General features: G+C 39.2%; 1 protein-coding gene across 7 annotated transcripts in view; it reads right to left on the bottom strand.

Moving 5' to 3' along the window:
• The window catches only part of SMYD3 (SET and MYND domain containing 3), a 416,877-nt gene that overhangs the window by 48,300 nt on the left and 349,542 nt on the right, over positions 1-19,035 (bottom strand). For all 7 annotated transcript variants that reach the window (XM_054194390.1, XM_054194392.1, XM_054194391.1 and 4 more), the window contains 2 exons: positions 4,184-4,271; positions 517-691 (listed from right to left, as the gene is read on the bottom strand). In XM_054194390.1, coding sequence (XP_054050365.1) covers positions 517-691; positions 4,184-4,271 — 263 coding nt within the window. The remainder of the gene's footprint in view (positions 1-516; positions 692-4,183; positions 4,272-19,035) is intronic.

The following is a 19,035-nucleotide window of genomic DNA, read 5'->3' as shown; positions in this document are numbered from 1 at the left end:
GCAAGTACTGACCAGGAGAGAAAAAACAGCAAGTGTTTCACCACTTCAGTCCCTTCCCTTTTTCATTTCCAGCTGAAAGTGCATTTTGAAAGATTTTTTTTATTCTTCTGTAAACTCTATGCATAGATTATACAAAGAATATGCATTATTTAAGCCAGCTACTTGTCCCTCAAGCTTGATCTGGCTCAGCATAAAACACTGATACCCTCCTGTGGAGTTTGAACCAGAAAGTCAGCTTCAGATCAGGGATGGGGCAGCATCTGAGCACATGAAACAGTGAGGGGCTAATAATCAATTATTACTGTAGTTCCTACTATCATTTTAGTTGCTCTCAGCCTGACTGTGGAAGCAGAATGGGAGTTCTGGCTCATCCATTAACATGGAAAGCAAGGCAAGATGTACAGCAAGAAATAAAAACAGTAAGAAGCATCTAGACAAAACACAGTATTTGCTTTTAATGAGACAGTCCCCTCTTCCCCCACCTTTGGAAACAGTTGAACCAACTACATCTCTTACCTGTATGGTCCCAGAGTTCTGCTGCCATAATACAAAGCTTCTTCCCAGGATTCAAGGTTAATACAGGCATCCATGGCACAGTCGAGCATTTTCAGCTGATAGATATTTGTGTCTGGAAGACGACCCGTATTGCTGCTCAAGAGATTCTGACATCTTGCCAGAACCTGCTCCCACTCTGTTATTAGACTTAGTTAAAGAAATATCTTTAATCAAACAAAAATACAAGTTCTAGATGTTGTTAGCAAGGAGTAAGAGCTACAGGGCACTAAGATAAAAAAGCTGCCATCATTCCAGACTCTGCTTCAATTCTTGAAAACATAGTTGAACTCAGAAGTGGCAGCTTAGGTAACTATGCTTTGTTTACATTTACCAAAACAATTTCTAAAGAAAGCAGTATTTCAGCAATAAAGGGTAAAAGAAAGATGACAAAATGAAAGGATATTTTAATACAGAACAAACTAGAATTTAAGTACTTTTTATTTAGCTGCTGAAACATTATTACTTACTTAAGACATTCCTCCAAACCTTACACCCAAGGGCAATACCACCAATGGAAACGTGTCTTCACAAAATGTCTCAGCAGCTAAAAATAGAAATTTAATTTTTTGTATTTTAAAACAATGGCATACACTTTTAAGCTGCCCAAGATTTGGTTTAGAATTCTCATGAAATTAGAACCTTTTCTTGCAATTAATTTTTTTCTCCTTGAAGGAGTTGTGAAGAGCATTGTTTTTTTTTCATGTACAGTTGCATGTTTCATGCATGAGAAAGAAAAGCATCGCAGTTCTGATGTCTGACTGTAGTTCAGGATTAAGTATCTTGTCAGTAAAGAAGATTTTTACCTGCAGTGCTACAAGATTTTTCGTGTGTTTGGAAGAGAAGTAAGCTGGGACTTGCATTCACTTTAGTTGGATATTCCTTATCGCGAATAACTTATTTTCATTACATTCTATGCTTGTTTTGACTTCTCTGTGGATCAGATTCTTCTCTCTCTGACCACACCTAAGCTGAATACCAATATATGCAGATTTTAAATGAGTACTGTCATCTGGGACTTTATGGGAGTTGCAGAATGCAAGCAGCCTAAACACCAAAAAGATACCATACGCACCAGTAAGAACAAATGAAATAAATAAATACATAAATTTGACTTATAGTAAGAGAAGTAATAACATTGTTTGTTTCACAGTCCTTTCCATACAATCAACTCAAGGAAGTTCAGCAGTTATCTTCATGACATTACTGAAAATATTATTCACCCCAATTCAGCAATGGATTTTAGTGCGCAACGATAACCCTGTGATGAAGTAATTAGCCCTTCCTGAACATGGGAATATTTACATACTTAAAATTTAAGAATGTGAGCACTACGCGGCTGGGTCAGGATTTATAGCATGGTTGTTACAAGGCTAAACTAATTATTTGTGAATTGCTCTCATGCCCTTGGATTGAAAGAACCATATAAGGGAAGGAATGTGTTATTATAAAATTGCACCTTAACCTTTATATCTCTGGCAAACATCCATGTATTCTTTACAACTGATTAAGGACAGACAAACAGAAGAATGAGGGATATTATTTCCACTTGATACAATTTTTGTAGAAAGTACAAAGCACTGACATTCTTGAAAGATTACCATTTTAGCTGATGCATAGTATTAGTCTGTCTGCTTTTACTTCTCATTATACTGCTTTGTTCACTGACTAGCATCTAATAGCAGATGTGCTATATTGCAAAACCTGTTGGGACCAAATTTTCAGGTACATAAATTGCAAACTGGAAAACCCACTATCAGGTGCAATAGGACAAAAGGGAAGCTGGCTGTCCTGTATCTGCCCAAGAATAGAGGAGCCACCCTCAAGCAGCTCTGCTACTGTTGTGTGGCCGGAGATGCAGAGGAATCCTCTTCTCCACAATAATCCCCTTGCATTGGGCTTTAGCATCTCAATTTATATGCTTAAACTGGAATTTATGGCCGAGTCAGTTCACTCACCCATATTGTTTCAAGTTCTCTAAGTGCAGATTTATCACTACTACACTGTATCAGTTACAATCAGTAGCTCAGGTTTTGTAAGTCACTAACTTTCTCACTGTAGGAATTGTTGGTTTAATTTGCTAAAAAACTGACACTTGTAGAAACTAATGACTATGTGCCTCATTCAGCAAGGAAGGGTTTCTATTCATTCATGGCAAGTAGACAAACGTCAAGAGAGTACCCCCTCTTCAGGTGCTGCACTTGCCACTGCATGCCAATTAGCACTGGTAATGTGGTGCAATGGAAGGAAAGATGACACATTTCAAAGAGCCCATGTCTGAGAACAGAAGCTGAACGGACAACAAGGACATTTTTTTTTTTTCAATCAGTCCTGATACCTTTTACTACAAGGTGTTTGATTCATTTTTAAATATCAGTTAAATCAGTAATCTTAATTAAAGACCCTAGTAAAATTCAGTAGGTGCAATTTCTCCTGCAATTAAATATAGGAACATTAGATAGGACTGCTTCCATACTTTAGGTATAAAAATGATTGCAACTGCATGTTGCACATCTATAATTTAAGCTTCATGTTAAAACGTAGGCTCTGAAGTATAACCGAATGCCTGAAAATCTATTTCAGTATTGTCTGTCTCAATCCAGTGACTACAGAGGTTAAGTTCCTCTGACAGAGGAACTAGAAACAGACTAGAAACTATAAGAAGATTAAAGTTAGATGAGATGAGTGTTTCCCTTTTGTTAACAAATTAATCTCTCTGGATTAGAAAGAAACAAACTCAGTTGTTTGGGGTTTTTTTACAATAAAAATTGTGATCAATTGTTTCCAGCCTGGAATATCACTATGCAAACTTGTTTTCTGTGCTGCTGAAAAGGAGTACTATAAGATTTAATTCTCTCTAGCTCCATTTTCAGAGCCCACGTTTCTGAAAATGGTAAGGCATCTTGCTACAATAGGCCAAATTCACAGTCAGTGAAACTCCACTGAAGAGACTAAGATGAGAGAGGGATCAATCTACTCAGTCTTCAAGTAAAAATCTCCACCTCTTTTCTGCTCATATTTTCTTTGTTGCTGTTCACTAGTTTGTTTAATTGGATTGAATATCTACATAATGGCCATTAGGCTCCGGTTCTGTTTATTAGTGCAAAATCATCTCATTCAATTTGCTTAATTATCTATTATTATTATAATAACTTATTATAATGATTCTATAACATTTGCAGTGAACCTGACTGTGATTATGTCCTTGTTATTGTCCTTGTTGTGCAAAGAATGAGAACCTGGAAATGCTCACAATGAGACTGATGGGACAAAGAATTTAATAATGTTCCAGATTAAGCTTTATTTCATTTAGAGGTGGATTTATATGAAGTGGTGGGCTGTGATGGCAGAAATCTATACCTGAGCCAAAATATCCCATCACTTCCTAGGTACCTACTATCCCTGCCATGAAGCAGTTCCAGTCCAAGTAACAGGAGACTCTGTTATTATTTAATACAATTAAGAATAGGACATGGTTTAAACATCAATTTAATTACAAATACATTCTTAAACAACATAAAAATGTAAAACTTCAGGAAAAAAATCTCAAAAGATGAACTGCTTACTAAGGGGCTCTCTGGATTGTTTTCACAACTGAATGACAGGTTGTAGCCTGTCACTGAAAGGATACCTTCTTTTGATTTTGGATATCTCACTTCATTTACAGCATCTTTGACTTCTTTCCAGGCATGTTCTTCACCGGCCAATTTCTCAGCATCCTGGTTAATGGAAACAAAAGCATTTGATGAGAAAAACAGTAAACTAAGAATATACAGTAATGAGGAAAAACAGGGTAAAAAAGATTACACTGACAAAAGGTACTTATGGGGATTGTATCCCTATTTTTTGTAAATACACAAAGAATCATTTCACCTGGCATTCATACTCACCCTGTGTTTGTAAGTAAATGAGATGATATCAAGAAAAATGAATGTAAACTTGGAAACATTAAATACTCAAACCAGATATTAGGTTTCCAACAAGAACTATGATCAACTAGAAAACAGAAATAATAGCATGTGATTTTTACTACGCAAATGCATTTAGCAGATCTAAGTATCTCAAAGACCCGCTACGTAATACTTCGGAGATCCTAAACCACACTGTAGAAAGGATTTAGCAAATAATTTTGACTAACCATGTGGTGATCATAGAGACTTTACAAACAGTGGGAGGCTACCTTCCTCCATTACAGTTATAAGCATGAGCTTACAGGAGAAGTCTACTACTCAGAAATAGCTGAACTTCAGTTTTCTTTTGTAACTCATTGCTATTTCTTCCCTATTCCATCAGATTCTATAAACAGCTATATTTTCCCATCACTTTGTCATAAAGAAGGCAAAAATGCTTAACAGCTACAGCAGTAAGAGAAAGTTTCCCTCTTCAACTTTCTAGCAGTGTCTAACTGCACCTTAGGCAACCCACTCGGAACAAATTTATTAAAGCACCTACAGACACAGTTAAGCATCTTGTGGGATTTCCAAAAGCATCTAGATATTAAATTACCATTGCTGTAAGCACTTAAATACCTTTAAAAATCTGGCCTTTAAGACACTGCAGTTCATTACCTCTCTCTCCTTATAAAAGGCCCTGCTACTCACAAAAGGGTTTTGCAAGTGCACATTCTTTCAGGAATATTTTAAATACAGTTCTAAAAAACAAATCACCCTTCAGCAGGGGTGGAGGCCTGAAGATGAACAGAGGTGGTGTGTGAAACTAACTGAGCACTTTGTAACCAACTGATGATCACTGGGCATCACGGGAATACCTCTATTAAAAAGCCTGTAATCTGTATCAGTCTAGAACTGCATAATTTTCTTATTCCACTGCTCCTTATTTACCATAAATTCAGAACAGAAAATATTTACAGTGAGAATCAGCACTCACTTTCACGTTTGATTTGCAGTTTTGTCTTTCCATCTGCTCCATGTAACAGCAGACCTCTGTGTATTCCTGGGATGATTAAATCAAGATTGGTCTCAGCTGCCCCACCATTCTGTAGGGCCTTACAAGGAGGGCGACCTGACCCCACTGCATTTTGCACGTGTACTTCCCCTACAATCAGTTCTCTGATCAAACAGATCACCTGGAAATAATTTTGTTCATAGCTGAATTTGCCACCAGAAGGCATAAGGTGAATGTTAGGATAAACAAGCTTGTACTGTAGAAATTTTATCAGCACTTTTAATGTACCTACCCAGCCCTCTTACAGATAGACTTACACTGAATCTGTTAGCTTTAATGTAACCTCTACCAGTTTTTACAGGACTACATCAATTTCAGAACTCAGCCTGTTAACCTGTACTAATCTGTCTCTAAAACATCTTTGTAGAATAAGCGCTGCTCACTGATTGATCTAAAAAATATATCTGGCCTGTAAGATACTAATAATGATGTCTGTGACATTTTAGGTTTAAGGAGCTACCTGAAAAGGAAAAATTCTTTTGAGCTACCTTTTCCCATTGGTGCAAGTATAATTCTCAGTATTTCCGTAACATGCTGTAAGCCTACAACTAAAACCTCAGAAACATGGGAATTGGGACAGATTTATAAGTGAAGAAAAACCCCAACCATCCAGTTGTTAGAGGCCAATGACTGATGCATCATTAGGGCTCACTTTGCACACAGTGGGACTGATGGCTGAATCAGGTTAAAGTGTTCATTGACACAGGATTAATCTTTCTCTTTCTTGTGCAGTCTTTTGAGTTGCTTTTCATTGTCTACTAGTGTTTCATTAACAACACAAAGCAGTTGGGGTTTCCTCTAACCTTTACACCAGTGCATAGGGTTAAGTCATTACTGGCTTCATATCCAGGTAGAGAACAGGGAGTGTCTGTTGGACCAATAATCTCCCAGCCCTCCCTGGATTCATGGCCTTTATCCCTTTTGTAAGAGACTTTAGGATGGAGGGAGCTGGGCAGGATGCCCAGCTCTGGGAAGGATTTAAGTCACAGGTTTCAATGAGATGTTTTCTGCGTTCTCAAGATGCGGCATTTTGGGGATTGGTTTACATAAGAACAAGCAAAGACCTGGCTAGCTGGGCCTTTTACACCTCTGCTGTTCTTCATCAGATTTTCATATACCAAAGAAGTCCTGTCCTTTTTTAAACACTCTAGTTCAAGGCATGGAGGCTACTACCAAACAGGCAGCCAAGCAGGGGCTGCAAAATAACCAGGAGGGCTTGTCGCTGAGAACACGTCTGCCTTCCGGCCTAATAAGCTTTTTCCAAGGAAGTTGTTTCTCTCCCTTGGACAATGCCTTGAAAGTCATGGCCATGTGATATGACTAAGCCAGCTAAAAATACAAAGCTGCCTTGGAGTTGGAATTATGGAAATAATTGAAGTGATTAATAGTTATGCCAAACTGTTTAATTTAATCTAAGAGCATGGCTGTAACAGCCATGGGAGATTTAGCTTTCCAGAGTAACACCCATTCAAAGCATCTCTTTTCAGAACATGTTCCCAGTCAAACCTCCAGGTGTGCAGAGCTGCCAACAATAAGAGAAGACAGGCTTTTTTCATCTGTAGAAAAGGAGAACCCTAGCTGAAGAAAAGGAAGAGGCTTTTGAAAAAGAACGAAGAGGCAGCGACTTGTGCCTAATTATTTTCCTTATTTCTAACACTGACACTAAACATAAGAGTTTGTTCTTGAGAACAACAAAATATTTATGTCTTGGTCTAAAAAATAATTAGACTAGATAATCTAGTTACAAAAATGCATGACAACCTTATGATGGCAGAAACTGGCATTCTTTACAGTTCAGCTTTCACGCATGGAGGCGTGCTGGAGAAAACTGAGAGAAGTGTTGAAGTCTCCTGGGGAGAGCAAAAAAGGCAGCTGCGACACACGCTTTTCCATGGCAAGGACACAACCTTGCAATATCTAAATAACACAGGTACAATCCATTGGAGGCAGAAGTGCCACTGGATGTGCTAGCTGAACCCACAATCAAGGATGCAAGGAAAGACAAAATTGATCCTGTGACTTATTTGAGCAATTATTCCAGCACCTGCTTTCCACTTACTCCAAGCACATGCAGGGGAAACTTGTTCATTAAAAGGTGAGTTAACATGCAACAGCAACATTTCAATTCCATCTCTCTATTCTTCCAATACCATGGCAGCTGCTACTACAGCTTTCTTGATAAAACACATCAGGGGGATCCATCATCTTAACACTGAAGCTTTCTGGAAAACTCCATGGACTACCTATCCCTTAGACACCTTTCCCTGACTGCTTAGACCTGTACTTCTAATCCTTTAGATGGAACAATTTCCAGTTATATTCAGTTCTTCTAGTAAAACAAGCCATAAGCTAAGATCTTCACATTTCTCAAAAGAAGGACACTGTGTAGCTTTACATCTTGAATTTAGTTAGGGTACATAAAACACAAAGTCTCACCTACATAATTCAACCAGACGAAATTCTACCCTTGAAATCTGTTTCTCTTTTCAAAAGGGGCAAATGCAAAATATTCTGCAAAGCAAAATTTTCCTGCCATGAAGAACCATTTTTCCTCCTCTAAATCTCATAATAATTCCGCTGTATAAAGGATGGAAGAACAAGATTAATTTTTTTAAATATTTGCTTGAACATCACAATTTCTACAGCTTGTAGGTCAGAACAACATCAGTTTTTGTTTTCCTTTCAGAATACTTCCAGCTTTTATATCCAATTATTCTACAGACTTTTAAATTTGTAGATAGTCATTGCAATCTATGTTTCAGGAGCCTGAGAATGGACATGATCAGCTCGCCCCAGTGTGTCCTGTAAATGCTCATATAAATAGTCTGTGGCACATAATACACCACTAAATGTCACTATTTGCTTCAAATATTACACAGTTTTGCACAGTTTCGGTTCCATTAGTGACACTTGTAAAAATGAAACTATAATCACTTATAACAAAGCTATAACATAAGAGAGAGAGATAAGAAAACCAGAGGGTATCTGATGAGGATTATAATCTGTTTGCATAGTGATCAAATGGAAAATGTTCTGCAGTCCTGGTTTAAGTGCTAGGAAGATTTATTATAAAAGCACCATCTCCTGAAACAATTACAGTCATCAGCCACCACAGAAGTAAGCATTTGAAAATGTTCACCTGTTCCATTCCCTTCTATTTCTTTGCTCCCATGTTGTTAGTAAGAATTAGATCTATCGCTATCTCTTCTGCTATCCTAGTGTTCTGAACACATCCCATCATTAACTGAACTCTCCTTAGAAAGGAGAATAATCTTCAAAGTACAGATATATGCTCCTTTTTCCTTCCTGTTATTTCACACCGCGCTTCTTCTTCTGACTACTCTTCTGTTTCTTATACTTCCTAAAAGTGCCCCCTACCTATTCATTCCAAGCGCCACTGCTTTTACAAGCAATGATGTTAGCAGTCACTGTTCTTTGCTATCCCAACATTTAAAATCCTGAATGTTAAAAGAATTCCCACAAGGACAGAACATTCTCTGAGAGAAGATATCTCTATTATCAAAAGAAGCATATGACAACCAGTCAGTGTTCTTGCCCCCTCTGCCCAAATGCACTCTCACAGCCCCAACACTGCTCATCTGTAATGCACTGCACCTCCAAAAATCTCCTGCACATTGAAAAGGTCGATTAAGGGCTAGTCCTCCTTCCATACTTATGTTACAGGATAGAAACAGGACACGGATTTTCTGTCTTCTCTACCAAGTTCATCTTTCTCCTTCTCACAGCTGGAGGTAGAGAAACAAGCCAGAGATTTGCCACAGAGAAGAACCGTGCAGCACTCCCCGCCTCCCTCCACAGAAGGAAGAAGTGGGGACAGGGAGCTCCAAACAGTAAGTAACTCCTACACCTCTTTTTCTTCTTCCCAGCCTTCCTCCTACAAGAAGTAGGTCCAAGGGCATCTTCATTATGTGCCTATTTCCAGTGTTCAAGTATCCGGTCCCACACAGGCAGAAACAAGCAAAGCTTTGTCGGGGGTATTGGAGTGCCAGGCTGCCCTGAGTGGAGTAAAATACAAGTCTACAGTTTTCTATGTTCAGTACCTTCTCTTCTAAATACACAAATGGAATACAAGAGTGTAATGTAAGCACCAGCAAATGTCAGTTTTACAATGGTAAAAGCCTATAAACTATGGCTCAAACAGAAATCAGGGGTTTAATATGAAATATTATTGGGTATGATATTTTTGCAAGACAGAAAAATCACACTAAATAAGGATAACAGTTCCTTCTGGACACAAAATTTACACAATGATAATCCAGTTAGACAGCAGCATATACTTCTGTTCTTGTTCTCTTTTGGGGAAAGCTTTAAAAATATTTTTTAAAAGGAAGTTTTCTGGACTGCAATATTTTAACATTTCGCTTAATTTCTAAAAATTTCAGTGGCAACTAGAGATGTGCATCTCACAGAACAATTCCGATCAACTTGATGGATTCAAATCAAAAGAGGTTTTCTTCGGTTTTGTTTGAAGAAGGTGTCAGAGGAGCTCAGATACATTTAAATTAGGGCATGACTTTTTAAAACAGATCTCATACATTAAGCTCTGAAAGCATAAACAACAAATTTCTATTTCTATTTAAAATGAAGCAGCTACTGAACATACGTTTCTAGTAAACTCAGTAACTCATTGTTTTATACTAGGCAGGAAAAGGAAAGCATTAAACGAGTGGAAGATATTGCAGATCTTCTAAAGCTTCACTTTCAGTAAGATGAAGAAAAATGTCAAAGAGAAAATGCAGTATGTAAGCTGCTACACTGTGGCTAAACTGAATCTGTGACTTGAATGCTTCAGAGGAAACGTGGCACGAGGGCCTGCTGGGCAATCACAGGTGCACACAGCTACAGGCACAGCAAGAGAAAGCACACTTGAGCAGTTTACCAAAATACCTGAGGTCAACTCTCATAAAACATTTTCGGACTTCCTCATTTCTATAGATAATTTGAAATCTACACTTTTCTGATGGGACAGCAGTTTGTGATGGAGGACTGTATAGCTGAAGAAAAATGTATACTTTCTGGGAAGCCCAGGCTACTGTGAAGCAAACTGTAATACTAGAGCTTGACTCCACACTGGAACCTCGTCCGGATTTATAGTTGTATACTAGATGAAGTTTAAATTCAGAATCAAAGACCCCTCATCTGTTACTATGAGGGCTGTGGTTTATAGAAGCCTACAGCTTCAGTTAAGGACTTCACTCACCTTCACTCTTGCAAATGTACTTCGTTAAGAAGGAGTGTGTGACATGATCAGTGCACAAAGCCCTCTCATAATTCAAGGTTTACATGTGATTTCTGAAGCTTAAAAAGCTCCCCTGCCCTGTCCCATGAAAAATAATGCCAGCACCCCATAAATGCCGGTTCAACAATCCTTTCCAACAAACATAAGGTTGTCCTGACCAGAAGCTGAGCTGTCAGAAGAGAAGATCTTGTGTTTTCTGTCATGTAGTTCTGAAGAGGGCGAATGGGACACCTGGGAATTCCAAAGCTACTCTGTCTGCAGACAAAAACAACGTTGTGTTCCCTGTGAGGCTTTTGGGAGGTGGCGAACCTGACTGATGAACAAACTGAATTTGTACTTTTTATTATTGAATTCTGACAGTAAAATAAGACACATTGCAGTTGGATACCATATTGCAGCTGTGCAGTACATTGCTCAGTATTAGGCAGGCTACATTACCTCATATAATCGATATCAGCTCTTCATGGATTACTGACTCTGGTGTCTGGAAGTGCATAAAAACTGCACAGGCTAGTAATAATCTAAATTGTATAGGTATTGAAAAATTTAACAGTCGTTCACACCATTCACGTTCAAGTGCTCTACTTAGGCATTCAAATCAAGATGAAGATCCTGCATACAATTAGTGCAGAAACCCTTCACATGAGAGTATGAATAACCTTCCCTTAACTTTATCCAACTTAGTTACAACATTACCATATTTACTCGGAAATTTAAAAAGAATAAAAAGAGGTATCAGAAAAAAATGTGGGAAATTCATTAAAATGAGATGCTTTTAATAAAGAGAAAATTAAAAGCAGCAAGTCTATTTTAAGAAGTCAGTTTAATTTAATAAAATTAAATTGGACTAAGATAAGTTTATCCCAATAAAATCTTAGATTTAATTAAGTTTAAAAGTATAAGGAAAGAGAGAAGCAAACAGACCAACAGTTCTCAACCTCTCCAGCTGCAAGTCCAATATCTGTTAGGCTCACAATTCTGCACACCAAAAATAGTAATTGCATTTCTGTCAAACTCATACTCCACTCTTATTCACTGCAATCCCACTTCAGCTATTTCTATGATTTTTTTTAGACACACACATTTTTAAACAGCCTTTTCAAAGATCACTGCATCTGTAGATTGTATATTAGAGAGACGATCTCATAAATGTTTTATATTGAAGTAAAATGGCATCCCTCTTCCTACTGACTCCCCTGCTTATAGATTCAAGGGTCACATTAGTCTTCCTTGCCAGAGGAGAACACAATGTTTTCCATTTCTATTCAGATACCCATGCTGAAATTCATCTGGCCAAATGTAGACATTTGGGCTACCCTTCTATTTGACAGAGAAAAAAAAAGTACTCTCAGGGTGTAATTTGTATTATCCTAAAGCAGGGTCCTAAAATAGATCAGATGAATAGGAGTTGAAGTGTGTCCATTTTTCTCCATTTTATCCATAAAGAAAGTCTAGAGTAACTAGCTCAGATGCTGACATTTCCACTGTAGCTGTCTGAGATTTGGTGAAATAAATCATAGCTGTAGATCCCCATTTCAGCTGTGGAACACGTGTTCTCCCTTTGCAGTGGTGGTGCGTTACACTTCAATAGGTCTAATTTACCAAGCAATTTCAGTTACTCTGTATTATTTACCTGTCCTCATAAACGTTTATTATTCTTTCAGTCTTTGCCATCCATGAATTTTCCTGGCAATGATTTTGCAATTACTTACAATTCATTCATGAAAATGCTGGGTACTGTAGAAACAGGGTTATTATGCACACACTCTGAAACTATTTGGTAAGCATTATGTATAACTGATTATTACGGTGATTTAATGCTTAAAAGCGTGTTGTCAGAACAGTCTTCAGAGTGTTGTATTGAGTTTGTATGGCAAGGTTTTGGTAGCAGGGGGGCTACAGTGGCGGCTTCTGTGAGAGGCTGCTAGAAGCTTCCCCTGTGTCCGATAGAGCCAATGTCAGCCAGCTCCAAGACAGATGCACCGCTGGCAAAGGCTACCCATCAGCCAGCAACAGTGGTAGCGTTTCTGGGATAACATATGTAAGAAGGGGAAAAGAAGTTGCTGTGCATGGAGGTTAATGGCAGAGCAGATATCCACCTGCAGCCCATGGAAGACCTCATACCACAGCAGGTGGTTATCTGCTGGAACAACCACCCAAAGGAGGCTTATGGCTCCAGGGGAAGCCCATGATGGAGCAGGCTTCTGGGAGGACTGGTGCACCCATGGAGAGAGGAGCCCATGCTGGAGCAGGTTTGCTGGCAGGACTTATGACCCTGTGGGGGACCCACACTGGAGCAGTCTGCCCCTGAAGGACTGCACCCCATGGAAAGGACCCACACTGCAGCAGTTTGTGAAGAACTGCTGCTCATGGGAATAAGTCATGTTGGAGAAGTCCATGGAGGACTGTCTCCTGTGGGAGGACCCCATGCTGGAGCAGGGGAAGAGCGTGAGGAGTCCTCCCCCTGAGGAGCAAGAAGTGGCAGAGACATGTGATGAACTGAATGCAATCTCCATTCCCTGTCCCCCTGCACCGCTGGGGGGAGGTGGCAGAGAAATACGGAGTGAAGTTAAGCCCTGGAAGAAGAGAAGGGTGGGGGGGAAGGTGTTTTAAGATTTAGTTTTTATTTTCTCATTATCCCATTCTGATTTTGATTGGTAATAAATTAATTTCCCCAAGTTGAGTCTGGTTTTGCCCGTGACAGCAATTGCTGAGGGACCTCCCTGTCCTTATCTCAACCCATGAAACTTTCATTATATTTCCTCTCCCCTGTCCAGTTGAGGAGGAGAGTCACAGAGCAGATTTGGTGGGCACCTGGTGTCCAGACAGGGTCAACCCACCACAAATGTATATACTTAGAGTGTATAAATTCCTGTAGTAAGAGAAAAGACACCAAAAAAGCTCAAAGCTTTCATTAGTCTCAACCATCACAGCCCAACTGAATTTTTAAAAAGACCAATAACGGTCAGAGATCAAGTGTTATTATTAAAGCTTTTCTGCTTTACATGCACTCTTTGTGATAAAGACCTAAACAAAAAACATTACAGACACTATTTCCTCTCACAAAAAGCAGCATACAAGAACACTAGGCTACTTAGCAAGAAAGCAAGATAGTATCTAGAGAGAGCTGTCAAAATATAAACAAATACACAGGGCTAGCAGCTAAGCTTCACCGTAGCATCTTGCCTGGATGAGGGGACTCTTCAAATGAAAGACATGTATTTAACACATTCTGAAGTCATTCCAGTTACGTGTTGGCCATTCTGGTTGCTGACCAAGCATTTCCCATATTTATTTTTAAATTAGGTCCCTTAAATACTACTACTACTACTTTTGGTGAAAAAATAGTCATAATTACACTAGGGCTATTGTAGTTCTTTTCACTGCCTTTTCTCCATACTGTTTTACAAAATCCTTGTCGCCCACACAGCTCGCACCCCTGGGGATGACTGGAACTTTGCAGGCCCAAGACCCCAGTGCCTACTCCCAGTCAAGACGATGGAAGTTGCAGTTTATTGCATGAGCAACAGGACCGAGTTTTGTGTCTGTAACAGCACGGCCTTTATAAATCTCCTAATTTTAGGAGTTTAGAGATGACTGCAAAATTCCCTTCCAAGCTGCATAGGTTACAAACTGAAATAAAAATTGACTGGACCATGGGAAGAAAAATCACATAATCACAGAATCACAAATAAATTGAAGTTCCCTATTTATCACTCATAAAAGCCAGGGGATGGGAGGAAGGGAGGAAAAGCAAAGGAAACTATCTGCAGCATAGCATCAGAGAAATATGCCAGACCACCCAAAAATTCTTGGCACGTTTGTAATTCCGTTGCCATTTCCAGCATCAGTCCAAAAAAACTCTGTAGGTAATTTCATTACCTGAGGAAGGATACTGTTCAGCCTAATCCCTAGCAACTCTGAGGCTGGTATTGCAGATTGTTTTAGACATTACTCATTTGTTAAGGCAATCTCTAGGTCTATCTTACCAAACAAATTGACAGCTATAAGGCAAATCTGCTTTATTCCTTAATTCTGCAACCTGTGGAGACACAGAGTGCCACTGAGGACATTTAGTGGCTGAAAAGAGATATGTAGGTCCAAAATCCTCAGAATACTTAGGTATTCACAATGCATAATCCAATCCACATTCATCAGTGCATTGAAATATGTACTTAAGTTTATATGCATGCATAAACTCCGTTAAAGTTAATATTTATGCGAATGACTAAACACTTCACTAAGTAGAGGTGTAGCTATTTGCGTATCAAAGTTCAATTTATGCCTCAGTGATTTGAAGAATTTGTGCCCATTGAATTATTGGATCTAACTGAAGATATACTGACATGAAGTTAGATATTTATTTTGAACACTAATATCAAAACTATTTCATATCTAAATGCATGACATATCACATGATAAAATGGTATCTATTGTAATTATGTATTTTAATGTATACTGCAATGTAAAATAACAGTATTTACTGCAGCATACGTTTTCTGAATGAATGGGTATGAAATACAGGGAGTTTAGGGTTTGGAAAAGCACATGAAACATGGTTAAGATCATACACAGTTGATCAATCTACTCTATACCTTAAAATACTTGACAGGTATCAAAAGAGAAATTAGCAATTCCTAGAGCGCTGAAAAATTGACTGCCTAACTCACTACCACGTTGCTTGAATATTCAGTGTCAATGCTGAAATCCACACTGACCAGTCTCAAAGTTTTTTAAAGTCATGAATAAAAAGCTCAGTTGAATTTATTTTGTACAACTGCAGCTCTTAAGAGAGCACAGCATGTGGAATTTCCTCATCTAGAATTTTGCCAACAAATTTGATCATCCCCTAGCTGAGTATTAGTTTCATATAATCAAAGGAGAAGTATGTAAATACCTTTAAACGATTTTGTACAGTGTTTTAGTCATTTGAAGAACTTCTGCTTTGGAGAATTATTATTGACTATCCTCTAACTAACACCAATTTAAACCAGTAGAGCTTCTTCCAGTCTTTATGGGAAGCAGCTAGCAACACTCCATAAGGCAAATGAGTGCTTGAAACAAACTGTTTCCAGTACCTTTCTAGTGCTCGATTTTTCTGATTCAATAATACGACCATTTTAGTCATTGTCACAAAAAATAGGAAAATGGCCACAACCCAGAGAGAGAAAAGGACATTCTGTAAAACGCCACAATGTCATGGAAACTATTATAAGGCCTTTGAATGTTTCTCAGGGCCTTCATCTACTGTTTCAATAGCTATCATGCAGCTGGTTCCTGTTGACTGTCATTGTTACAAGTTTCTATGTGACTCAGCAATCAACGGTGATCGGCCAAGGTGACTCAAAGCAAGGAGAGGTAGCCTAGATCACAAAACACGTACTGAAATCAGACTTCCTGACTCACATGTAAGCAACTGTTTATGGGACCTGCTGGAACAACATAATTTGGTCATACATAATCTTTATTGGATTTCCAATTTTCCAAAAATGTTCATGGTACTAGTAATTAATATCTCTGTCTCCTGATAAGTACTGTCCACTAAGTACTTCGTTCACCACTTAAAAAACACTGTTCTCCTAAAATAGTTTTCCCAATCAGATAGCATGCCTTTTAGAGGGGTGACACTCATCTATCTCAACCCCTCCTTAAAATTTCTTTTGCAGGTGAGGGCTTGGGGTAGGGGAGAAGCAGCTCACTTTGCATGGATCCCCACCTTCATTAACCATATACGATGTACTAGTAAAAACTTCACAGCATCTTTCTCCTCTATACCAAATGTCTATAGATTCAAACTACTGTATCATTAGAATCATAGAATCTTCATGGCTGGAAAGGACCTTTGAGATCATCGAGTCCAACCATACACACACAAAAAATCCCCTACAATCTCTGCCACTACAGCATGCCCTGAAGTGCCACATCTACACATTTCTTAAATACTTCTAGGGATGGTGACTCAACCACCTCCCTGGGCAGGCTGCTCCAGTGCCTGACCACTCCATCAGTAAAGTAATTCTTCCTAATATCTAATCTAAATCTCCCCTGCAGCAACTTCAGACCATTTCCTCTGGTCCTGTCATTATTCACCTGGAAGAAGAGGCCAACACCCACCTCTCTCCAACCTCCTTTCAGGTAGCTGTAGAGGGCAATGAGGTCTCCCCTCAGCCTCCTCTTCTCCAAGCTAAACATGCCCAGCTCCCTCAGCCTCTCCTCATATGACCTGGTCTCCAGACCCCTCACCAGCCTGGTAGCTCTCCTCTGGACACGCTCCAGCACTTCAATGTCCCTCTTGTACAGAGGGGCCCAGAACTGAACACGGTACTTGAGGTGAGGCCTCACCAGTGCCGAGTACAGAGGCACCATCACTTCCCTACGCCTGCTGACCACGCTGTTCTTGATACAAGCCAGAATGTTGTTGGCCTTCTTGGCCACCTGGGCACACTGCTGGCTCATGTTAAACTGGCCGTCCACCAGTACCCCCAGGTGCTTTTCTGCTGGGCAGCTTTCCAGCCACTCTTCCCCAAGCCTGTGGCGTTGCTTGGGGTTGTTGTGACCAAAATGCAGGACCTGGCATTTGGCCTTATTAAACCTCATACAGTTGGCCTTGGCCCATCGATCCAGCCTGTCCAGGTCCCTCTGTAGAGCCTTCCTACCCTCAAGCAGATCAACACTCCCACCTAGTTTGGTGTCAGCTGCAAACTTACTGAGGGTGCACTCAATCCCCTTACCCAGATCATTGATAAAGATATTAAACAAAACTGGCCCCGAAACTGAGCCCTGAGGGACACCACTGGTAACTGGCCGCCAAGAGAATTTCACCCCATTAATCACAACTCTCTGGGCACAGCCATCCAGACAGTTTTTTACCCAGTAAAGAGTACACTTGTCTATGCCATGATTTGCCAGCTTCTCCAGGAGAATGCGGTGGGGGACAGTGTCAAAGGCCTTACCGAAGTCCAGATAGACAACGTCCACACAGTAGCTGTAATCATACCAAAAGCTTTCAAAGCCCAGAAGCACTATTTTTGTGCACGGGAATGATGCAAACTTAACGTAAAGTTGTACACCATAAATATTTTGAGAGTAAAATATAGTTGTCTAGATATTATCAAAGAAGTGCAGAAACTTTCATTTATATCCAGCACTTGTCAGCACTACGACGAAGATTCATGCCTTATCTTTTCTAAAGCAATATGATGCAGCAACGTGTTTTTCTTAATGACTGTGGTCAGGTAAATCTTGGGCAGAGTTGTGATACCCTGTTTTACCACGCTCCCCATTTCAAATCATTGTTTGCAGTGTAATCAATGGCTTTCATACAATTCACTGGACAATCTTGTGGAAAGTAACAGGACATCCTGCAATGGGTCAACAAATTACACAGTCCTCTGCTGTAACTCACATGGCTACAGTAAATTCAGCCTTTTCAAGCCTGCTGCCTTTTACACAATTGAAAGTTCCTATTAATGCCTAAAAATAAAGCTCAGAAAACGCAAAATTTATAACTACAGCTTTAATTACTGCATTGCTGTGATATTAATTAAATTATTGGCACATTACTTACCATAGCAATTTTTCAATCCAAAGCACTCAGCCTGCAGTTTTAGTTTCAAAAGTTATAAACTTCCTTGCTATTCAGATGAGCTCATTCTTGTTTTAATAGACTTCGGAGGATATTAGTTAAGGACTGGAATTGATTTAGGCACTGAAGAGCGCGATTTTGTCTTTCTTAAGCTATGGCGCTTCCTACGAATGCACCCAAAGCCCCAAACTTTGAAGAATTACATTGTCAAAAAGAAATTAGAATGAAGTCATGATACTTGATGACCTTGCCAAAGGATCCTAAATCAATCAATAAATCAATCTTTGAAAAATAAAATCAGAAATAAAATTTGGCTTGTGAAGAGTGTCTAAAAGTTTAGAGGCAGATGACAGAAAAGCCATCTTTCTTCATTTAAATAAGAAGAGTAGAGTGAAAGACGCACTAGCACAATGTGGCATGGGAAATAAAAACAATGTGACCCTTGTAGTAAGTTTCATACTGACATATTCTGAAGAATAATTAGTCTTTTTAATGTTACTTGTATAATGGGTATTACATATCTATTTTATGGAGGGAAATATGAACCAGGGTTGTACATTACTTATCAAAGATCACAAAACAAATAGCAGCAAAAGACACCAGCCACTAAAATGTACTGTGTGTAATATATTGCTCACTAAAAAGGTATAATATCTTTAATTGTCCCTGATGT

The sequence above is a fragment of the Rissa tridactyla genome, chromosome 3, assembly GCF_028500815.1.
Source record: "Rissa tridactyla isolate bRisTri1 chromosome 3, bRisTri1.patW.cur.20221130, whole genome shotgun sequence".
Taxonomy (NCBI): domain Eukaryota; kingdom Metazoa; phylum Chordata; class Aves; order Charadriiformes; family Laridae; genus Rissa; species Rissa tridactyla.
This window is presented reverse-complemented; position numbering and strand designations above follow the sequence as displayed.